At 38.7% G+C, this 23,710-nt stretch overlaps 1 protein-coding gene across 3 annotated transcripts in view; it reads left to right on the forward strand.

The window, feature by feature from the left end:
- Window positions 1-22,870, forward strand: part of COL4A4 (collagen type IV alpha 4 chain) — a 77,621-nt gene extending 54,751 nt beyond the window's left edge. For all 3 annotated transcript variants that reach the window (XM_074877670.1, XM_074877672.1, XM_074877671.1), the window contains 17 exons: window positions 370-513; window positions 1,145-1,252; window positions 1,490-1,668; window positions 2,813-2,876; window positions 4,454-4,528; window positions 4,999-5,106; window positions 5,434-5,541; window positions 9,501-9,572; window positions 10,362-10,490; window positions 12,334-12,441; window positions 13,324-13,479; window positions 14,113-14,211; window positions 15,399-15,530; window positions 17,631-17,747; window positions 18,488-18,676; window positions 20,500-20,786; window positions 21,390-22,870. In XM_074877670.1, the coding sequence (XP_074733771.1) occupies window positions 370-513; window positions 1,145-1,252; window positions 1,490-1,668; window positions 2,813-2,876; window positions 4,454-4,528; window positions 4,999-5,106; window positions 5,434-5,541; window positions 9,501-9,572; window positions 10,362-10,490; window positions 12,334-12,441; window positions 13,324-13,479; window positions 14,113-14,211; window positions 15,399-15,530; window positions 17,631-17,747; window positions 18,488-18,676; window positions 20,500-20,786; window positions 21,390-21,653 (2,339 nt within the window). In that variant the 3' untranslated portion in view covers window positions 21,654-22,870. The remainder of the gene's footprint in view (window positions 1-369; window positions 514-1,144; window positions 1,253-1,489; window positions 1,669-2,812; window positions 2,877-4,453; window positions 4,529-4,998; window positions 5,107-5,433; window positions 5,542-9,500; window positions 9,573-10,361; window positions 10,491-12,333; window positions 12,442-13,323; window positions 13,480-14,112; window positions 14,212-15,398; window positions 15,531-17,630; window positions 17,748-18,487; window positions 18,677-20,499; window positions 20,787-21,389) is intronic.
- The last annotated feature ends 840 nt before the right edge of the window (window positions 22,871-23,710 follow it).

The raw sequence follows: 23,710 nt of genomic DNA on the forward strand, positions 1-23,710 counted from the left end.
CCTTTGTCTGTCATCTGGAGAGTAGGAGTCGTGATTTTCAGTAGCCACATGCAAAATCTGGTGGTGTGTAAGGCTATGCATTTATTGTATTTAAAATGTGTTGGGGATAACTGCTTTAGTAGTAAGTGTAGCTTAAATCTCCAGGGTGGCAGCAGGGAGGGGGAAAGATGTTTGTTTTAAGGCAATCTGGATTTCTAGACAAGTTTGAGCTTGGCATGAAGCCATGCTCCAACTACTGGTTCTCTAGCTTTGCTGATTTCCTAAGGAGTCCTACTAAACTTCCTGCCTTTTGCTTTATACTCCTCCTTAGAATATGACAGCAACAGCATAGCAGACTGAATATGTAAATAAAACATTTAATATTACCAGGAAGCAAAGGGATTCAAGGACCCCAAGGATTCCCAGGACTCCCAGGAACACAAGGCCCAATGGGAATCTCTGGTGTAAAAGGTGAAGAAGGAAAAGTGGGTCCACCTGGGCCTAATGGAGAATGTGGGGATACGGGAATAAAAGGTTTGTAAAAATCCGCTTCACTCTCTAGTTACATTACTGCTATGTTTAGACTGTGCTAGGAATGTATTTACTTTTTCTTCTTGTTATAAGGGTATATTCGGTTCTGTTTTCAGAGATACTAAATACTAAATCCAGTTATCTCACTTACTTCACATAATGAAAAATAACTAAAGAAAAATTAATTTCACTCTGATCAATAGGTGCATTTACCACTAAATCAGAGTAAGATCACTTATTCAAACAAACCTTGACTTTTGTCCTGTACACATCTGTGTTCTTCAGTCTACATGAAACGTACAGAAAATAATCTCTAAATACTAATATAGGAAAGAGAATAACCATCTCCAAGGTGCAATCACAGAGAGTACCCTGTGGAGTGGACAATACAATTGCCATCTTTCATATTCCAGACAAGCAGGGAATAATTATGATTTAACATCACCTGAGTTACTACTGAATTAACTAAAAAGCAAGAGGATAATAAATTCTGTTAGCAGTGAGCCTGCTGAAACAACTGAGAACTGCATTAGTATTTGAAGGCTTTCTCTGTTAGGGAAGTTGTCACTAAAATTCATTTTCAGGACATGTCACTCATGAGGATTTACTTACATTCCATATGTTTGGTTCAAAGGTGAAAGAGGGCCTCCAGGAGACAGTGGCTGCATTAACATCCGTCTTGAGAAAGGAAAAAAGGGGGAACCAGGGTTTCCTGGTGAGAACGGATTTAGAGGTGAAAGAGGTAAATTCATAAAAGAAAGCTGATATAAATCACTGGTGTTTTTCACAGGTTTGGACTCATAGCTGCAGTAACATCCAGCAGCATTACTGTGTCTATAGATTCTTAAACTAGCAGATTGCTTTCTTCAGACAATTACTAAGATTGATACACAAAGTGTGAAAGCATAGCCATATTCAAAATAAGTGTCAAATAATGGCTTGACTATATTGGTTATTATCTTGTTCTACAAAACTTCAGGTGAAAAAGGCAGTACTGGTTTCAGAGGCATGCCAGGATTTCCAGGGAAGAATGGTGTCCCAGGACTGCCAGGTGACCATGGTGACACTGGACTGATGGGGTTTCCAGGATCATGGGGTTTCCCAGGACCAAAGGGCTTTAAAGGAATTACAGGTTTTCAAGGACAACCAGGTGACCAGGTAAACAAAGTGGTAGTGATCTGTCCTGGACTTTGCAGTTATCTCCTGCCTCCAAGAAATACGATGAAGGGTACTTCTTTTGTACTTACCCGTTAGATGTTCCTCCTGAGAAGAGACTGTCCATATGATAGGAAAGGTAACTTCCTTAACGCAACACTTCAATGCTTTGATTACACTTCAGTAGGAACTGTAGTCAGTCAACAAAGGGCCTCTCCCCTCTCTCCTAGCTGCACGTTGTGATTTTGTTATATTGCCACTTGGTGGAAGTCCAGGCTACACTGCACTTGGGGCAAAAAATGGATGCACAATCAAGTCTTTAACATTATTCCTAAAAACAGATTGACAAATCACTTACTGCAAAGATCATAACATAGCAGCAGCACAAGTATGAAGTTAATATATAGCTGCTTCTTCATATCTTGCTATGTGGAGCAGCCAAGCCAATAGACAAGCCAAACCAAGTCTTCTGTGCCCACACCGACAACTTGCACGAAACAGAACCCAGGCAAGCAATACTGCTCAAGAACAAATATACAAAACGATACATAGAGCACATATGGTTATAGGGTAAAATTCTTCACTGGCTTGTATGCTAGGTAGACAGGCAGTGAGATTACATGAAGCATAAAGCACAGTTGGTTTTTGGTAAAGGGACATATCTTCACTTGTCTTGTATTTCTTTGAAGAGATAATCTGTGTTTTGCTGATTATAGGTCATTATTCAAAAGGAAAAATAGAGAAATCTTTGCATTTTTACTGTTACATCATATTTCTGGTTAATGTTCATAGTAAATTTTGGGTAATATACAACAGTATTTGGTACATTTTTATGGTACCTTTTAAATCAAATTACTCAAGCCATCTGTGGGGAATTTAAGCTGTTCAAGCCAGAAGTTAGCATAAGCTATAAAAGCACAAATTCAAAATGATTAGCAAGTCTAATCTACAGCTTCTTGGAAGTGTTAGTGGTCAGTGTTAGACATGTAACAAAGACAGCATGCTTTTCTGTTGAGCTTAAGATACAGTTTTGCTATTCATATTGATTGCTGGTCCGTTTACCAGTGTAAGAGAACCAGATGCTCTTATAGATCATTCCTGCTACACATATCATATGTCAAACGCTTTTGTTTTTTAAAAAAATCAGGGTGACGTTGGCTTACCAGGAATCCCTGGAAATCCAGGACTGACTGGCCCAAAAGGATCTAAAGGTAATGAATTTATATAGACATGCTTTTGAAAAGAGCAGTATTGTTAGGATGCATATGCTCTGATAGATGGTGAGGACTCACTTGAAAAGGGGAAGCAGGACAGAAGTGAAAATAATTAAAACATGAATGTCATTAGAAACAAGTCTGACTTACCTGAAGGCAGAATTTGCATTTCAGTATATTCTTTAACAGTTTGTTCCTTTTAAAGTAGGTTTAATTTAGAAGATAAACTGGTGTCAGATCTCAGAGAGTTTAAAAATTCCATCAAACACATGTAAAAATCCACTCTTATGGAGCTGTAAAATTTGTCAAATCAAATAAGAGAAAATGCAATCATTAGGGTATTATGGTATGGTATTATACAGATACATACAATTTTTTACATATTCTAACATGATTTATAATTTCTTTTATATCACTGATTTTCAGTATTTTTCAGGCTATGATTTCTGAAAGTGTAGTGTAACAAATCAGGCAGAGTTCATACCCATGCACGTAAAATTATTCAGTTGAAAAGATGAAGTTTTGCATATTGTTTTTTACATAGGTAGAGATTACTCTGAAAAATTTAATATTTAGATTTTTAAAAGTGTTTTGAAGAAATGCAAAATGGTGTCATCCATCATATTCCAGATTTCCTTGGAGCAGGATTGCATTACTAATAAATAACAAAATTAAATCATTGCCTGGAAAAAACATTAAGGGAACATGAGAAATTATTTTCTCAGTTACATTTTCCATTTCTTCAAAAATTCAAGACCTTTTCAGCCAGGGAATATATTCCCACAAAAAAAGAACAACAAAAATGAAGTGTATTGAAAACAAATTTACTGGAAAAGTTATCCTTAAAACTAAAGCAGGAAATAGCCAGTAAAGGTGGGGATTGCTATGGCAGGGGATTACTAGCAACACTTGAACTTGATATTTCCTCTTAACTCTTCACACCAAAATCAGACAATGAAGCTGGAGACAGCATGAATAGGTAGGAGAGGTCAGGCATTTATACAGACAATAAAAGGCAGAATTGCATGGAATTACTGATTCTTTGATAAACAGGAATTTCAGTACAGACAGAGAGAAGGTGGTGTGCTGGCTTAAAGTCCCCAGCTAGGCCCTAAAAGGTCTTTGCTGAGTCAACAGACTCACACTGTATTGATTTTGCACAACCTCACAAACCTACATAAGTTCTCTCTGTTTAATAAATTGTTATAGGCAATAACATGCAATATCTTTCATTTCCGGTATATGCTTTCAGTATCGGGAAAGTTCCCATAATTTTTGTTTCTGTTTTTGTGGTTTTTTTTTTTTTTGTTTGTTTGTTTGTTTTTAATTACAGGAAGTTTACGTGAATACTGCCAGGAATCATAGTAAACACAAACTGAATTAGTACTTCAAGACAAGCTGAGCTGGCAGACAATTTGCATGTGCCAAAGCATTTCTCATTCTGTGATCTCTCAGTTTCTTTTATAGCTGTTAATATCTATGAGTAAATTATCTGATCTTACAAAATTGTCCAGCTTTGGTTTTGTGGATGAAAAGGACACTTGCATGAAATGAAAGTCATTGTACCTCAACAGGCAAGAGAGGCGACCCAACTCCTCTGCTTGGTACACGTGGTCGAAAAGGGCCTCCCGGAGATCCAGGATTACCAGGTATCTCTGTCTGACTGAAGAAAAAATTGGACTTAAGAACTAATTTTCTCTAAGTTTTGTTAGTGGAGAGGGAGCTCTGCTTTCTGTGCACATTGAGCGGTATTTTCTATAGTTATAAACACAGGGATTGGAGAGGCATCAAAATGTGCAACATGGCTAGCACGAACATAAGAGGTAGAGTCTGCTGTTTGTCTAGTACAGCACCGATGAACTTTTCAATACTTACCAGAATAAAACCTGGCTTGGCTGTATCTCGCTAGCCATTTCTGTTCTTCCAGGTATCGCCAGAGAGATCAGTATAATTCTTTGCTAATAAATAGATGCAAGGATCTGAAGGATTTGAATAAAATTCTTTTTCTAGTCCAGAAACCCGTTACTGAACTTTTGTATTTTAAACTTACTTACCATGATACGAAGAATGGGCAGCTTTAAACAAATAAGTGCTAGATTTTATTTTTTTTTTCTTTAAGGGCTCTGTGGATTCCCAGGAGAGAAGGGTTCGCCAGGTATCCAAGGGCAACCTGGAAGACCAGGATCCAAGGGTGACCCTGGGTACCCAGGAATACCTGGATTTCCAGGTAAAGCCAAAGTTTAAAAAATAGTGCTATGTAACAGCTCAAAAGAGATATGGAACATGAAAATGCAGCTGAGGAGGCACCTCTGTGGAGGAGGCTAGAGAAATCAGAGATCGTATAAAGGCGTGTATTGAAAGCCATTTCAGTACCTATAGACAGCAGCAATAGTCTGCTCTGAGTCTCAGAGAACAAGAACCATCAACTCTTCATACATTCCCATACACTTTCAGGTACCTCTGCTTCACACAGTGTGCTGCATAGCATGAAAAAAAAAAAACAGTTTAATAGATTTGCATATTCACAGATATTTTTTTTTTTTTCCACTCTCAGGAGCTACAGGTTCTCAGGGATTGCCAGGAGAACCTGGAGAAAAAGGGAGACATGGAATTTTGGGACCTCCAGGATTGCAAGGGTTAGCTGGATCCCAAGGCAGGAAAGGTAAATGGTATACAGTGCAATTCTTCTGGTAACGTGACAGCACCAGACATAAATACCCTTTTGGTAGTGAAAACAGAAAAGGCCTACCTGTGAGCATGACTTTGATTCTGTGTCCTCTTAAACTACTAGAAGAATTAAGCCAGTTCCCATCACCTTTGAAAAGTAACATAAATGCTACCTCAGAAAACTGGGCTACAATCTAAAATTTATTGAGGAAGAAGGCAGAAACAGATTCTGGCTCAGCTGATGTAACTGATAGCAGAAGTTAAGGAAAGAAAAAGGACTTTGCAGTAATTCAGATGTTTCACTTTCGCTTCAGTTATGCTGTGTTCTACCTTTTCACCATGGAGTGCCACTGTTACTCTACAAAACCAGCAGACTGCTATGGACAGTTTTGTCTTACAAATTTGTTTTAACAAATTGTGATAAGGTAACTTGGGTTGGTTTTTGTTGTTGGTTTTGTTGGTTTTTTGTTTTCTCCTAAAACTGATTTTTGGTAGATTGAACACAGAAATGTTACCTCCAAATTCTAACTTACACTTCTCACAATGATTGTTATGTTTAGATTGAACAACAGTTCATCTATACAGTTGTTTTTGTTGGAGAACATTATTAACTTCTGCTATACTCAGAATGACACACTGAAATTATGTTACATTAATACTTCATAAAGAAGGGTAATCAACTATGTACTTTGTATCCTCACCCTGTTATAGTGTGCTTCATAACCAGTTCCTGGACAGGAAGGATAATATTAGTGACTCATATAGAAATCACAGTAAAGTAACACCTGAGGCTATGATAAATGATTAGAGAGGACAATAGACTCACTTTTTCAAATTCAGCCTAAGGAAATATTGAGAAGGTTTCTTATAAACTACTGAAGATTTAAGTGAAAAATGAAAACCATTTATGATTACTTGCAATAAATAAGTGGTGCTGATTTAAACTGCCATGACAGATTCCTTGCTGGTGCATAATCTGCAAGAGAACATTTCATTGTTGCAAACAATATTTGCTGTAACAGAGATCTGCAGTGACAGGGATGTCTAAATTGAGAGGGGTCACAAAAAAAAAAAGAGCATTCTTCTGCTGAAAACTTCTTAGTAGCAGATGCACTCTTTCCTTCTTGTCATAAGTGGTAAGACACTTCTTTGCTATATTGTGCAGAAGTTATCCCAAGTCCTGCATGGAAAACATAACAAATTAACACATGTGCTGCAGAGGGAAAAGTTCAGTTCCAAATGGCAATTCATTAGAGACCAAGTTGCCTGCTAAGCCTTAGGATTCTAAATATTTCCAGCATAGTTGAAAAGAAAGTTAACACCTTTGAAATTATAGCCAGTAATGAAAACTGAATGGAATTTGTATTCCAATTGGAGAATATAGATCTTAATGCTATTTTCAATAAATACTGTTGCTAGCTTTAGAAGTGAAATGGTTAATTGGCTGTTCATAGTTAAGTACACAGCCTTGTTAATCTAATTGCTTCTCATTTACATTAAATGTCTTGTGCCTGAAGAACTTTTAGATTAAAAAAAATTAAACAGCATCTAGCAAAGCATAAACACATTGTCTTTATTACAGAGATAGTTTTACTAGTTAAGGGCTTAGTCTGGCAAGACTTACTTGTGTGAGTAATCCTTGATGAAGCAACTAATATTAAGAACATCAGCAGAATTACTTGTGTGAGTAGAAGCTGAATTGGGCTGTAAAATACAGAAACAGTGGTTCATACATAGGTCAGCCAATTCAGCTGTACCTAGAAATATGGGACTACAGCAATCCAAAAATCTAGAATTACAAGGGCTGATATTATAATGGATTGTTGGCAAATGTGTCAGAAATTCCCTGGAAAGCAAGTAAACCAAGCCATCAATCTTGACTGAATGAGCTCAAGATCAAAAAAGTTTTAAATGGTGACCTGGGTGCCAAAAATAGTTAGGAGTTCACAATAATTTTAAAATACCACTGTTAAATTCCCCAAATTGGCATGCAACTCTTACATAAATTTGAAAATGGGAACATGCCCAAAGCACAAGCAGGCTACAGAAAGCAAGACCGAAACTTAGAATGTCATGAAAAGTTAAAGAGCAGTTAATTAAGGGCATAGAAGATATTACAGGTTGGATTACTAGTATCCCATGTTATAAAGGGGATTACATAGAGAATACATTATCAATGTCCTGCAGGTTTTCAAACAATCTTCTGGATTTAAAATTTTTCCAGACCGGTGTTTGCTACAGGCTGGGTTTTTTGCCTTTTTTTTGCCCCCTTTCTTTTCATTCCTTTGTTAAATTTTAACTAAAATACTTCAACAGTTTCTGAGAACAAAGCTATGGGGTTATTATTTTTGGTGTGTCTGTTAGGAAAAATAGAAGGGCACTAGAGTTCTCTTTCTCAGATGACCCATCTTTGAACTAGGAACCTTTAAATTTGGCAGGTGAAGCAGTTGATGAAGGGCATTTGTGTTGCTGTTCCTACAGCAATTTGTCCCTGCCAAATTTGACCAGCTTATAAACTTTAAAAAAATGAATCCATTCATATGTGCTTAAATAGAGCAATAAATTCTCACATGATCCATGCTCTGGCTATACAGCAGTTTTGTGTGCTGCAGGACACGCTGGGATCAAGCACAGGAACTGAAATGAGAACCTACATCTACTCCAGGAAGTAGCTAGACAAGGAAAATGAGACAGACAGAAAGATAATTCAGACTTGTGAAAAAAAACCACTGCAACTGGACTGGGAATCCTACATGGCAGGGAGAGGAACTGGTGGGGAGAGAAACTGGACAGAGATAAGCAGCAGAGGTGGGAAAGAGAGAGAGGAATAGGCACTGGCAGTATTGTTCTTGCTGATCAGTGTCCACTCTATCTGTCCTCCTCTGGAGCAAGAACCATCCCAAGTCTGAAACCTCTTTGAAACCTGTTACCAAATGACCCATCAGTTTTGCCAAATCTGTTTCTATCACCAGATGATAGGCTGCCATTTGCGTTTAATAAGTGTACGTCTTCATATCTGATACTACATCTATACAACTTAGGAAACTATAAAATGCTAATGACATGGAGATATTTTTACCTTCCACTGCAAACAGCAAACACAATCTCAGATTAGTTCAATTAAAAAAAAAAAAGGATTAAAAAATGCTACCTATGTTTTTACTTATTGTGTTTTAGCAATTTTCAAAAAAGCACAGATTATAAAGAAAAATTATATCTAACTACCATGAACACAGCCTGTGATCTGGTCATCTAGTGAACATCACTAGTGACAAAGCTGCTCGATACTGTCAGATGTCAGCATAGGTCTCAGTTACAGATTTGTTGTCTTGAAAGACTTTGTGCTGTTCAAGTTTAAAGAAATTTTGTAATAGTGTGATGCAAAAAAAGCATAGTTTTCTGTGTGAAATCTGCAGGACCAGGGAAAAGACAGGTGAAAATTTATCTTTCTTCTAGTGCAACTAGGTTAAATCACACTTACATTTGGAACAGAACCTGTAAAGAAGTTACAGCTTTACAGTTATTTTATGTAGTGTCTGCATCCCAGTCACCTGGTCATGTGATAACACAGCTAACTTTGGACTAGTTAATCACATGTAGCAGTAGTAGTCTAGTCACAGACAGGAGGTTCACTATAGAGTAAATTAGCCCATTTTGAGCTTCCTGCTGCTAGATGCAGAGTAGAAACACCTAAAGGATTAAAAGGTGTATTTTCTGATTGCTTTGATGTGAAACTGTATTACGATTACTATTTTCAGATTTTTCACATTTTCCTTTCCAAAAAGACTGCACTCAGGTGCAATGTGATCTCGCCTTCAGTTGCCAATAAGAATCAAATTCAGCAAATACCCTGTCTTGATCCAGAATGTGTTGTCAGGAAAAAAACAGCATCATTTTTAATTGTGACTGTGAAGGATTATTGTGGCACCCAGTCATGCCTGTAATACCTCTCAGGTCTTCCTGGACTGCCCGGACTGGATGGCTTGGATGGACTGAAAGGTCAAAAAGGTTCTACAGGAGCTCCAGGTAAAGAAGGAAAATAGCTATGTGGAACAGAAAATCTTCTCTTAAATGACTGAATGTGCAAGGAATGATGAACATTATTTTGATATTTGCCTTGCCCAGAAGATATCATTAAGACTCAGACTAAAGTTTCAAACAGTATCTAAAGTATGCCTAATGACACACCTGCAGTTATTTGGGGGGAAAACTTAAACTTCCATTACTCATATAGTTTTGTTGGAACCCTTAAGACTGTTTATAAAACGAAAATGTTCAGTGCAGATGATTCAAAGGAGAGCCAAGTCTCCATTTTTTTTTATAAGTAAAAGATAAAACTAACAAATTAAAAGGAGACATGAAATCCCAGCCCCATTAAAGTCTATGGGCAGTGTGCCACAAATTTAAGAGGAACCTGGATTTCACTCATGCCGATCTATTTGCAACTTCCAAAAGGTGCTTTTGAAGCAGTATTAAAAAACAGTGGTCAGCATCTATCTAGAGATTACAACTCTATGCTGATAGAAAATTTAATTTAGGACCATGCATTCAGTTTACATTTCAAGTTACAGACAATAATGACACCATATAAAATAACCCCTGAAGAAGAGCATTAAAGCAAAGAGATTACTTTCTTTGAAAGAGATGAATTAGGGCCAGATTCAACAAAACTCTATCCAGCTTCCAAGAGAGAACCAGAAAAATAGTACTAGGCAACCCTTGCAAGGAGGAACATCTGCAGCTGGTATTTCTATTCTGCACATCTGTATTTGTACTCACTATAAGCTTTATGTACGTAATTGTTTTCCTATACAGGTCAAAGTGAAACAGGGCCCCCAGGATACTCGGGAGAACTGGGACCAAAAGGAGACAGAGGTGAACCTGGATGGCCTGGTATTTCTATTCCAGGTCCCCCTGGAGAAAGGGGATTCCCAGGATTCCCAGGTAAGAAAGGGTTTTCTCCCTACTGGTGCCCTGCAGAGTTGAAATGAAGCTCATACACGCTCTTCCCCTGGTTAGTATGAACATCAGTACATACCCAGAAGATTCCCTCCCTAAAAACATCTCTGTTGCTGTAACATGCTAGTGTTTCCTGAGTAGGTACCCCCACAGGTACACCCCAGTATTTCTTGTTTATTATGTTACAGGAGAGGAAAGAATGAGAATAGAAAATGGTGGACTTGGACAGACTCAGGGAACTGCTAGGTAGAGTTGCCTCTTAGGAAGAAATTCCTGAAGAAAAATAGTGCAGGAGATCTGGTAGTCACAGAAATGCAGTAAATCAACTATTCTGCTATAAATGCAAGATGGAACTGTTTCACAAGATTTCTATGATATTTTAAGAGCCTTGGTGATACAGGAATCACACAGAAATAGGAAAAAGCAAGTGTTTGAGGAAGGGCCACTAAGAAGGTTAAGAGATTGGAGCATCTGTCATATGAGAAGAGGCTGAGGGAGAACTGCTCAGCCTCCAGAAGAGAAGGCTCAGGGAGGATTTTATCAGTGTGTGTAAGTACCTGATGGGAAGGACATGGAGACAGATTCTTCATAGTGGTATCCAGTGACAGGGTAAGAGGCAGTGGGCACAAACTGACATACAGGAAATTCTACTTATATATAAGGAATAGTTTTGGTTTTCCTGTGAGGATAATTGAATATGGGAACAGGTTGCCCAGAGAAGTTATGAAGTGTCCGTCCTCGGAGATAACTCAAAACCCAGCTGGACAGAATCCTAGGCAACCTGCTCTAGCTCACCCTGCTTTAAGGAGAGGGTTGGACTAGGAAGCCTCCCAGGGCCCATTCAAGCCTCAGCAATTCTGTGATTAGAAGTGACATTAACTTTGCTCTACCAAACTTTGCCACAGCATCACATAACACACAGAAGAAAAATAGCAGAGGTGAATTCTGGTGAGGTGAATTATTCTAAGATGAAGACACAGTCATTTTTCTCAATTCAGTTACTAGTTCATGAACTGGGGGAGTCAACAGAATGGTGCTGTTGATGAAAAAAGACAAAAGTTTAATTCTAAGATGTATTAAGACTGCTTGACATGGGATGGGCAAGGCCTCCTATGGTATACTGTGTCCAGCTTTGACAAATTAGGGAGAACTCAATAGAGAGGAAATGGAAGGACGGGGTTGAAAACAAGACTGAGAAAACTAGATTTGGGGTTTTGTAGAAAAGAGAAGGCAACAGAGTGCAACACATATGCTAAGAAGCTGTGACTCTTCAGAAATGTTATGCAGAGGATGGTAACCTGTAACTTTTCCTGACTTTCACATTCAAGGGCACTAATGTTTTACAAAAATCGAGATTACAAATTAGGGAAAAAAATACATTTAAGGCTAGTGAATTCATCTTATTCACTGAGGTTTTTAAGAAATGGCTGAACTCACTTTCACGTGGAACAATCTGTGAATACTTACCTGTCCCAGGCAGAATGATTTCATAGTCCCCATTCATCTTACATTTTTACCATTTCTCCCGTTGTTAGAATTCAGAAGAAGATGACGATTTGTGGCAATATGTCAATGTGTGATGATGCATTCTATAGTTTAAGTAGATTTTATGGAAAGAAATAAAAATTTTTAAAAGATAACAAATATTTTCATTTCTACAAGATGTCTTTGTTAGTCTAGTCACTCATATGTCCAGTATACAAGTGAGAGCCCATATTTCATCCATGACTTCATATGTCAGCATTCTTTTAGTCAGTAAGTTATTTCTGTAATCTAGAAAAACCTCAGATTTCTTTTTTTTTTTTTTTTGTAAAATGTAATTTCTTAGGCAGAAGAGGACCTGTTGGACCCACTGGACCTATGGGAAGATCTCCTGATAGCGCTTCTCCTGGTCCTCCAGGTGATCAAGGACCACCTGGTTTAGATGGCATCAGAGGTATTAAAACCAAAAATACCAAATTTGATCATGTAAAAAGACCCTGAGGCTACTAGGAGTCACTGTGTTGCTGTCTGTGGAACAATATATAAAAGCGCATAGAGAACAAGGAAACTAAACAATACCTCAAGTGAATACACAGAGAAGTGAACGCTGGAATGATCACCAGAGCAAGGATAAAATACCAATCTCCAGATTCAGTTTTCTGGCCCACAGGGTAGTTCTGTACAAGTCCTGCTGCTACAACATATCTCAGTTTCCACAGAAGCAAACAGAAATAAGATTACCGGCCTCTCTTCCTAGCAAGAAGGATAACACACATTGTCCAGAAGCCTGCTGTTGTTGGTAAACCCACAAAGTGCTTGCCAATCTAAATCCAGCCCTGGGAAAGCTAAAACTGGCAACTCTTTTGTAAGCATTTATGTAGGCCTCACTTCTGTTAGAAGCAGGGGTTGCCAAGGGATCCAGTCAATTCCTATAGATTCTGGTCTTCAAATGGAGCTCCTTCAAGCTGTTCTGACCCCTTACATTAAGTATCTGAACCCTTTCTTACCCAGTACAAAGACTTACTTCCTATTGGGAAATCGGGGATGGAGAGTGGAAGGGTAAGCAACGCTATAATAAACAGAGAGAAACAGTGTCTCAGTGTCACTAATTTGCCATCTTTTGTTTGCACAGAATCTACATAGTTTTGGGAGCTATTCCTATTGTCTTCATTACAATGCCTTGGACAAAGGCTAATACTAATATTTCCAAAAACACACAAGGGCTGTCCTACATGCCAGGGAAAAAAAACAAAAGTAAAAAAACCCAATGGAACATGGCTATTTTTAGATGTTTATGCTTTGTGTATATATTAAGATTAAAGTTATTTTACCATAGGTCAGCCTGGGAATCCTGGTCCTCCTGGAGAGACTATCTTTGTGCGAGGAGATCCAGGTGATACCGGTATTCGAGGGGCACCAGGCAATCCTGGGCAGCGAGGGCAACAAGGAGCAAGAGGTCTTCCAGGGAATCAAGGCAGAGGAGGCCCAAAAGGTATGATCTGAGATGTTTTTAACTAGCATGTGCACTTATGGCCAGCCCTATGCAAGTTGTGCACAGGGGGTTGCCGTTGGAGACTGAGCCAGACAGAAGGGGTAGGCTGGACATTTCATAGCTCCACCCTGTTACCTACAGATGAGACAGGGCTGGAGTAGGTGGTCAGAGTAGAGCCAGATTCATGTGTACTGCTTCCAACAGCTTGTTGGAAGACTCCCCTACCAACCTGAGAATGAGACAGTAAAGCTTCTGAGTCTGCCAGATAAAGCAAACCTTGACCTCTCTACAGGGTCTTGAGAAACCATGGAAAATGCAGATGTGTTTGAACAAACACAGACTCCACATCTGCCTCATATCAATAGCTTTGGGCTTTCAACAGATTCTTTAGTTTGAAAACAGGGATCTAGGTACTCTGTTTCCTCCACACACTTCAGAGAACTCCTCCCTACACCAATCCCTTCCGATTAATTCAGTTTAAGACCAGGAGAACGCGCGTTTCTTTCTGGGAGATAACAGAGTTGAGCTGTCCCAAGCATTTTTTGTTACTCAAGCAGCCAGACTTCATCTTATTTATGTGTTCACCTTCTCAGAATGCAACCACATGTAATTGTACAACTGTTTTCTATCCAGGTCCTATGGGAATCCATGGCCCACAGGGTCCACCTGGTGCTATAGGACAACCAGGAGACCAAGGTTTTCAAGGAAAACCTGGTCCCAAAGGTCCCACAGGTACTTATGAACCTATTACTCACTGTCACTCAATTGTATCCATGATCTTACTATTCATATATAATCTTACTAACGTTTACTGGCATACAGACTATTTAAACAATCTCATAAAAAAAGCAACTTAATTGATTTCTCATTTGAGCTGTGTAAAAATTTCTGAACTATGTATTTGTTTCTAATGTCACTTCATGTAAGTGCTTTCAGTTCTCATTCCGTTCTTTACTCTAATTTACATGCCTGAAACTTGTTTCCACCTGCACCACAATGGCCGCAATCTGCTTTCCATTTTTCAAATCCTTCAGGTTTCATAGGTAAGTTCATGACTATTGATTATTGTTCTTTTCTTGTGGGCTTCCTTCTGTATAGATACATTCCACTTTTATTAGAAGGTATTCTTGGCTTGGCTGCTAGGAATAGTAAGATACTGCTACAACAACGTAGTTCTAAAAGATTTTTCACATGAATAGCTAGCACTTCCAAGCAGACCAATATCATGATAATGCTCCATTGAGAAGTTTCATGCTGTGATGTCAGTTAGATTTGCAAAACACGTTTCAAATTATCATTTTGGTCTTTGGTTGTCACACAAGATGCTTTCTAACAAAGAACTTAACAAAAGCTCGAATCCTAACACTGGATTACTACAAACACTAAACTCTTAATCTGACTAAATTGATCCAGTTCTGATTTTGTTCCACAATGCAAATAGCCAATAGCTTCCAGTAACTTTCAATACATAAAATGTGGCCATTCTTTTTTTTTTATTATTATAATTATTTTAAATGAATATTGTGAATTAGCTTCTTTGGTCTGCTTATTGGTGGTTTTGCAGCCACAGAATAGGCAAAGTGCTATAAATCTTCACATCGCCAAGGTGTTTCCACTGAAGTTGGGTACATTTTAGGCTTTAACACAAATCCGTTTGGGACACATTAAGACAAAGACTGTACACCAAATTTTTGAAACATAGCAGCTAGCATACACTTGCAAACACATGCTTGCCATACTGTTAAATGCTGTGCTAAAAGACTAAGAGTAAAATTAAAAGCAGTGAGACTCAGTAATTCAAGATTTTAAAATACTTAAAGTATACACATGAATACCAAAACCAACTAACAGTTATGTTGATTTTTCACATAGGAGCTATTAAGCAATCTTCTAATTTACTTTCTTATTACATATTCCAGGTGACCCTGGTGAACCAGGGAAAACAGATGATTCATGCCCTGCAATCCCAGGGCCTCCTGGGGAAGCAGGGCAAAGAGGAGACGATGGCTCTGTAGGGTTACCAGGACGAGTAGGCCACCCTGGACCCCAAGGTAAGCTTGTGTTTTGAAAACTAGAATGTCTATTTTAGCCATTTAGACAACAAATTGAAAAGGGTCAGAGTGTCAGTGTTACTCCTCTGTGTTTAAGTATGTCTCTTCCCCTTAAATACTTATTAACAGTTTCCAGAAACATGTATTGGGCTGGTTAATGGCTGAGGGTGATGGATCAATATAGCTGAACTGGGCTGCTTGAGCCTGCCTGCATTGCATTCCCTTTTCCTAGGCCAGGGAGGGCAAAAACATCAGGCACTGTTGAAAAAAGGAGTTCTTCAAAAGGTATTTTTCCTTTTTACCAACCAATGAAAAAGCAATGCCTCAGACTACTCCTATGGTTTAGACAGGTTATATTTGAAGAATGTTAAAAATATACATGGTTTCAAATTTAGCAATAATGAATCACAAAGCTGTGCTAATCAGAGTCCTAGAAGGACACTGAAGTCAGAGGGGTGGCTATGATAACACTTTTTATCTGTTAGAACATGAAGAAGTTACCACAAAAGAAAACTGACCAAAGAGATCTTAAAAAGAAAAAGGTGAAGGTGATGCTGATGCTGATGATTCCAACAACGTGGCCATCTTCACAGAAATAGAGCGTAGCATGTCTGTGTAGCGTCTTCAGTTTAGGTTGTGTCTAAATGTGGTGTCTTCAATTTAGATAGTGGGATCCCTCATGTGGTTTTAGATATTTCTTACTTTGGAAACTGAAATTTCTTGTGGTGGCTGCAGTGGACATCCAGTGTCTCTAGAGAAAAAGAACGTGATTTTCTGCCAGGAGATTCCCTGCAGTAGTCATTCCCATCATAAAAGTGAACACAAGTCATTTTCAGTGAACTGTGTCATTTTACAAATCTTCACTGATTGGCCAACTAAAAGGTGTTTCTCAGGTTGAATTGCTGTGTTTCCATTATATACATCATTAAAACAGTTTCTGTAAAACCAGATGATACAATCATACATACTTGCACTGGTTTTATGAAAGAAACACTTAGTAATGCTTTTCCTTTCATTAAGACAGCAGAATTCCAATTTTCTCCTGGCTTGGAAGGCAAACTGGAAGTTTTACTGGCAAAAGCAATGCGTATTACTAAAACGACAGCGTACTTGAGCCTTGGCAAAATAACTAGGCAACCAATCTTCAAAAGCTGTTAAATTGTTTTGACTGGTTTAGATTTTCTTAATGAATCTAGTAAAAAGTAACATGGGGAAATTTTGAGTGTTGTGAGACAACCTTGAATTACTCAATCTGCAGGTTAAATAGCAAAATTTGCAAGGAATGAAACACAAGCCATTAATGAGAAACAACTGTGGTGCTAGAGAAACATACTCATCTGAAAACTGTTTTTTACCAAAAGAGGAAATACACTGCTGAGTGCAGTAATACCCGACAGGTGTGGCTTCGTTCAATTCAGATTATGTTTAAAGTGGCCAGTGAACAGGAGCATCACTATCTGTGCCCTACATATGAGACATCTTTTACTTCATGGCCACACCTTGTTATCTGCTAATGTATGAAAATGCATGTGCATATGGGAAATCTAAAAAGGTGAGACCATCAGAAGCCTAAAAATATCTTTACCCTTCCCTACTGGATGTAGTCTAATTCTGCTGTTCCCTCCCTGTTCTGTAAGTACTCTAATACAGGCATTACTTCACAGGGAGTCCAGTACGTGTTTAAAGACTTTGCTGAATTGGGTCCTAAAAGATGAGGGCCTGCCATAGGATGAGTTATAACTCATTACATGGTACAGATACTGATGGCAATTCTGCAAGAGGCTTGTCATGATCATGTTTGCTAGTGCCTTCATTTCAACTGTAAGTCACACAAGTTCTGTAGAGAAGACATAAAGACTTAACCAGCATTGCTGTTACTGAAGTCGTGCCTCTGAGCCGCTACGGTGGCCACAAGGTGGATAAGCTGTAAAGAGAATTGCCAGCAGAAAGCCACTCTGTACCTCTCTGTCCTGAAGTGTCATTTCTTGGTGGTGTCAGTTCTGCTGACTGGCCCTTTGCATGCTCTGTGTGTTTGGAGAATGTGTAACCTTTAAATGCAGCCGTATGAAGGGAAAGCGCATACACTTTGTATTTATCTAGGAAGAAAAGGTGAAGAAGGGTCATGTGGCCTGCCAGGCCAAGATGGCTTACCTGGGGCACCTGGACCACCAGGTGACCAAGGGATTATTGGAGAGCAAGGATACACTGGGCCACAAGGTAAGAATGGAACATGACTTCTGGGGGAGAGATGAGTGAGATGATTTATAGACCAAGTTTTCTCTCTACTCCTCCAATTCACACATGGGTACATCTACCTCTAGCCTGAGATACCATGACACTTCTTTCTCTCTCTCAGTTCAAGCACTGATAGTGACATTTGTGAATGATTTCATTACACATAAAAAGACCTATCTGAAGAAAATTTATCTCAGCATCCATTATTAACCAGGAAGGCAATTAACCACACATGCTTAAATGCCGTATATCAATAAGTATGTGTTTCTGAGTCAGGGCTGACGGTGCAACTGCCTGTGAGTAATTAAAAATGTATTTTAACTGTGACTGCTGTTTAATAAATTAATGGTTTAATACATATGTGAGGAAAGGGCATTGACTGTTACTGCAGGGATTCAAATTCAGTCCAGACAAGTCATCCTAGCGAGTGAGTCTGGGAAATCATTCCCACCTCGGTTCATTTCTTAATCCATAGAGCACAGGACAGAGGCACAATACAAAAGCCAACTGTCAAGCATTCAGTGGCAATCTAGTTCATTTCTCTCCCATAAGGATAAAATGAGTCTGCTGGTGTCTTTATTTCCCATGACAACCTGTGAAGTTGTATTATATTCAGTCAGGAACCCCTTACTGAACACATAAATATAGTACAAGATAAAAAGTTCACAGTAGCTATGTGTTCATACAAGTGAATGTCTTTTACCTTTTCTCCTATGTGTAAGGTCCACCTGGCCAGACTGGTATCCCAGGACCACCAGGCCCCCATATTAGATCTGCAAGTGGATTCTTGCTCGTCCTTCACAGTCAGTCAGACAGAGAACCACTCTGTCCACAGGGGATGCCAAAATTATGGACTGGGTATAGCCTGCTGTACCTGGAAGGACAAGAGAAAGCTCACAATCAAGATCTCGGTATGTATTGTAGTATATAATTGCTCTCCAGTTAAGGTCTAATATGGTGTGATCTGTACAATGAAAGACAAGTCAAATGGAGCACACTACAGAATCATCAGTTACTTATTTTCCACAGACTAAAAACTAATTTACACTGATAATGAACTTGGTTATGCTGCCCTATTATGCAACCCATTTAAAATTTCTTTCTGCTGCTATGCAATTGAATGAAAAAAGTATTTCTACCTCTAAGTAATTTTGAATAGACATTGGAGAGATGAGTGGTTCATTTTACTTATCCGGGCTAGCCATTATGGGGTGTCTTTGAACTCAGCGGAGAGATTTTCCTAGATCAGGAATCTCATTTGGCCACTCTGAAATAACTCCCTGGAGGATCTGCTTCTTTTTACTATAGGGAGAGCTTAGGGAAAAGAGCTGGTTAAGGTAGGTGGTTACAGTTGGATAGCATAAATAACCTTTACAAATAAAATTATGCATCATGTGTACAGCAGAATTGTGTGCTTTTAAGAGTCAGAAGCTAATATTTTTTGGAAAAGACAGACCCAAATTTCTCCCAAAGACCTTTGGTGTCTTGGGTCATTTCTTCTATATTTCTGACTAAAATTAGCTGTCTAAATAAGCCACCTGACTTGCAGCCTGAGGAACTGATTGGTGGCAATTTGCACACAAGAAATTTCCTAAATTCTTGTGGACTAGTTATACAAGAGGCAGAGAAGTCTCCTAGGAGGAAAGATCAAGTACCCAATAAGCTGGACAAAAAAGTGTTTAAAAGAGCAATAAAACCCCCATATTTTTAGTACAGCAGTGTTGTTTTGAAATGTTTTCACTAGTGTGTTTGGCATTCCCCAAACAGTTGGGAGAGCCAGTTGGTAACAGAGTGCCTTACAACAGCAGTGAAAATCAGATTCAAGGAAAATAAAGTCCTTGTTTCCTGTGACCAGTGTGTTCTTTTTGCAGGTATTTTCCTTACTCAACTACTCCAGATTCTTTATTAGTACTGGAATGGAATATTATCAGTAATAAACAAAACTGGCTTCTGTATAGAAACATCACATGTCTTTAAAGAAGGCATTAGGGTTTTGGGGTGTTACAGAAATAATACATCACACACAAAGTTCAAGGCAGAACATACATGCAGTGATTATTATTGTTAACTAAATAAGTCATCATGAAACTGTTCTAAATTCAGTTCCTGAAGAAGAACTTCACCTCTGAAGTATGCACTAGTCACTTCTTAATTCCCACTGATGTCTGCCTGATGAGAATTTTGCAGGATTGGCTCTGCAAAATCCCTCGATCCTTTTATTTCTTTGAGAGTCTGTGAAACCTTTCTGGAAGGCAACAGAACAGCTGCTGAGATTTCAGCTTAATGCACTGGTAGCAACAGCTTGTCATACTTTACAAAAATTTTCTATTTATCAGCATTGGCATTTGGTTTCTCACTGCTCCTAATGAGTTTGTAAATAGCTAATCTCCTTTTAAACCAGCTGCCACCTCTTGCCTAATTTATTTTTCAGCGTTGGCATAGCTAAGAAATTTGTTATCATAACTGTTTCCCATGGTGACAAACTACATTGTGTTTAAACACTGGATTGTGACACAATTAAATATTATTGATCAAAGGAAGATACTTATTGGTAAAAAAAGTTTCTGTTTGCAGTATAACTAGTCATTTTGGTAAAGAGCCTGGGAAGTTTAAGATCCATGAATAGCATAACTCCTGTTAAGATATATAGTTTTGCAGCAACATTGGCCAGAACACTATTTTCAACTTACCTAGAAAGAAGTGGAGTATTTTTCATCGTTGTTATTATTTTCAGGTCTGGCAGGATCTTGTCTTCCTGTGTTTAATACCATGCCATTTGCTTACTGTAATATCAACCAAGTCTGTTACTATGCCAGTCGAAATGATAAGTCTTACTGGTTGTCAAGTGCGGCTCCTTTACCAATGACACCACTCTCTGAGGAAGAAATACAACCATATATAAGCAGATGTGCTGTATGTGAGGCCCCAGCCCAAGCGGTAGCAGTTCACAGCCAAGACGAGTCAATTCCTCCCTGCCCAGTGAACTGGAGGAGCCTTTGGATAGGATATTCCTTTTTGATGGTAAGAGTCTGGGCACATGATCATATATCTAAGTTTCCTTCATACAGCTTTTGTGTTCTAAAGGTTCTGTGATTTTTAGCTCTGAAAAGTAAACTATCTCATGTCCGGCAAACATTAAAAAGGAAAATTCGCAAAAAGAAATGAGGGTTAGTTCCAATTGCAGAACTAGCTATATACACTAAAGTCATAGCCTTAAGCTACACATTTCTTAAAATTTCAAAAACTTTGCTTGCTTGTCTTTAATAAACAATGGGATTTTCATGTACAAAGACATGCTTTTCAGAATTAGAGGTCCAGGTCTTTTTAATGCCATCCTCTAGTTACATTTCCAGCAGTTTAAATAACAACATTGTTTAGAATCAACCTGGATTACTCTTTTCTTCAGTTTGATAAATACCAGAAAAATAAATGACCTGGCTCTAGACTTTTGAGATTAACTCATTACAGAGCAAATTAATATTTTTTCCAGTAAAGGAAGCTTATTCCAAATTAAGATGACCAGAAATAGTAGTTAAAAGCAAATAAAGTCAGAAAAAGACAGATTAATGTCATTTACCTATTTTTCATGCACAGTTATCAAGTTCTTTCATTGTTCTTCCCCAGCACACTGGATCTGGTGATCAGGGTGGTGGACAGTCCCTTATGTCACCTGGAAGTTGCCTAGAAGACTTCAGATCAGCACCATTCATTGAATGCCAGGGTCAGCGGGGAACATGTCAGTTTTTTGCTAATGAATACAGTTTCTGGCTAACAACCGTGATGCCTGAATTGCAGTTTGCATCAGCCCCCCTGTCAGGAACTCTTAAGGAAGGACAAGAGCAGAGGAAAAAAATCAGCAGATGCCAGGTGTGCCTGAAGCATGGCTAACAAGCAAAACAAAAATAAACAGCTAGAGGGAGACTTGCATAAGGATGAACATGCTAAAGGTTTAAAAAGTATTTAATAATTGAATATATTTGAAAGTGGGCAGCACTGGTTTTTTTTTTGAATGAATATATAAGACTGAAAGATGAAAAATCTGTTGAGCCTCATCCACCTGTGTACACACATCTACAGGTAGTAAAAATCTAGTGTAAAAAACTTAATTAAAAAAAATGAAACTGTCACACTGTGGAGTCCACTGCCATAATATACAGGTAACAAGGTGAGCTTGGAGGGTTGAATCAAGTCAAGAATACCAAGGAAACTGTATCTGTTGTGCAAGACAATGGATTTCCTGTTAGAAATGGCATTTACAACAGGAAGAGTATGTGCATTTATAGGGCACGTTATAAATATTTATCCTTATAGATACAGATGTGCAAACATACAAATGTCTTAAATCCCTATAGCTGAATTTCCCAAGCTGAAGAAACTTGTGCATGCTGTTTCTGAGGGCAGGGGAAAATGTAATTGTTAAAAAAATTAAGATCAAAGTCTTTTACCATTGCAGCACTGACCCAAACTACGAAAGAACTGTTAACTGGGCTTTCATAAGCAACAAAAAGTTGCAAATCTGTTTAACAGCAGATTATCTGAGAAATCCTTAAAAAGCTATATTTATATTCACAATTAATTTCTAAGAGCAGTTAAATTATTAAACTCCAATTCAAGTAGCTGAAGAAACAAAGCAGTTTCTAATATTAATTGAAAAGAAATAGTAGCATGGTGATAAAATGGGTGAATTTATCCGAGTGATGAATACAAGAAGCGTTAGGACATTTGTCTAAACTTGAAGCTAATAGATTTTGCTCATTTTGTTTCATTTTTGTAAACACACCACCAAAAAAAAAGAACCATCACCTTTAAGATCCTTACAGAATCCTAGCTCTAGAGATACTTTTTATTTTTTAAAGCATTGATTGTTAAAATGTTTATAAGCTAAAGCACTAATCACCTTTTGAAAAAGTTAAAACACATTTATATATCCTTCATTCAGCTCTTAAAACCAGAACTATTAAATGCATATTTGAATCATGATGAAACTGCTGAAAACACAGATTGCAAAGGGAGAATTCATCACGTGCAGAAGGGCCACAAATGCTCCTTTTACCACTTAAATAAGCTATGTTTTACTAGAATGAAATAAAATACTTTTTCCAGCACTTTTCATTTCAATTTGTGTTCACTAAGAGACATGCCCCCAGCAAAAGGGTTTTCAAGGAAACTAAGATCCATGTCCAAGAGTCCTAAATCAAAGAAAACTCCCTCTGAAGCCATCACGAGTACAACAGGCTGATCAACCAATTTAAAAGTTGGATACACAAACTTAAAGAGCAGGACAGACAGACATTCCAGTCTCAGCCAGAGGAAAGCAAAATAGTCAGAGGGTAAGTCCGTTCAAGTGTAAATGCATCAGACTGTGCAACTTCCTTCCGACAGCACCAGCCAAACCTCTGATCTGCTGTGCTTGCACGGTGGTCAGCTAACGCTCCTGCTCTTTCACCTGGGAAAGGGTCAAGAGCCCTCCTGGGGCACGTCTCATCCCCACCTCTCTTGGGGAACATTTCCCTTCTGGTCCTGTTGGCCGGCTGGCACAGGGCACACCTCTCGGTTCACCCTTCAGCGATGCCAGCCGCAGGCGTCAGATCTGGCACACCACGCAGTCTTTTGAGGAGGGACTAATCCCTACCCTTGAGCTGCACTAAAGAATTGAATCCCCTCCTGCTTCAGACAGCATCCCACATGCTGGAGAGACTGGCTTTCTGGTTTGAGGTGAAAACCAGCGTCTCAGCTCTGCAAGGTGCTGAGTAGCTTCAGAGGCCACCTGTGCGAGAAACAAGCAGCATGTCGAGAGGAGCACCATGCCTTCGTCGCCTGCCTATTCTCTGAGGCATGCAAACTAATTCCAAAAAGGCCACAGCTAAAACCACAACAGGCTGGTAGCTTCAGCTTATGTCACAGTAGCAGACAGATACCCCACTTCCTCAGGTGATGTCCCCGTT

The sequence above is a fragment of the Strix uralensis genome, chromosome 9, assembly GCF_047716275.1.
Source record: "Strix uralensis isolate ZFMK-TIS-50842 chromosome 9, bStrUra1, whole genome shotgun sequence".
NCBI lineage: Eukaryota > Metazoa > Chordata > Aves > Strigiformes > Strigidae > Strix > Strix uralensis.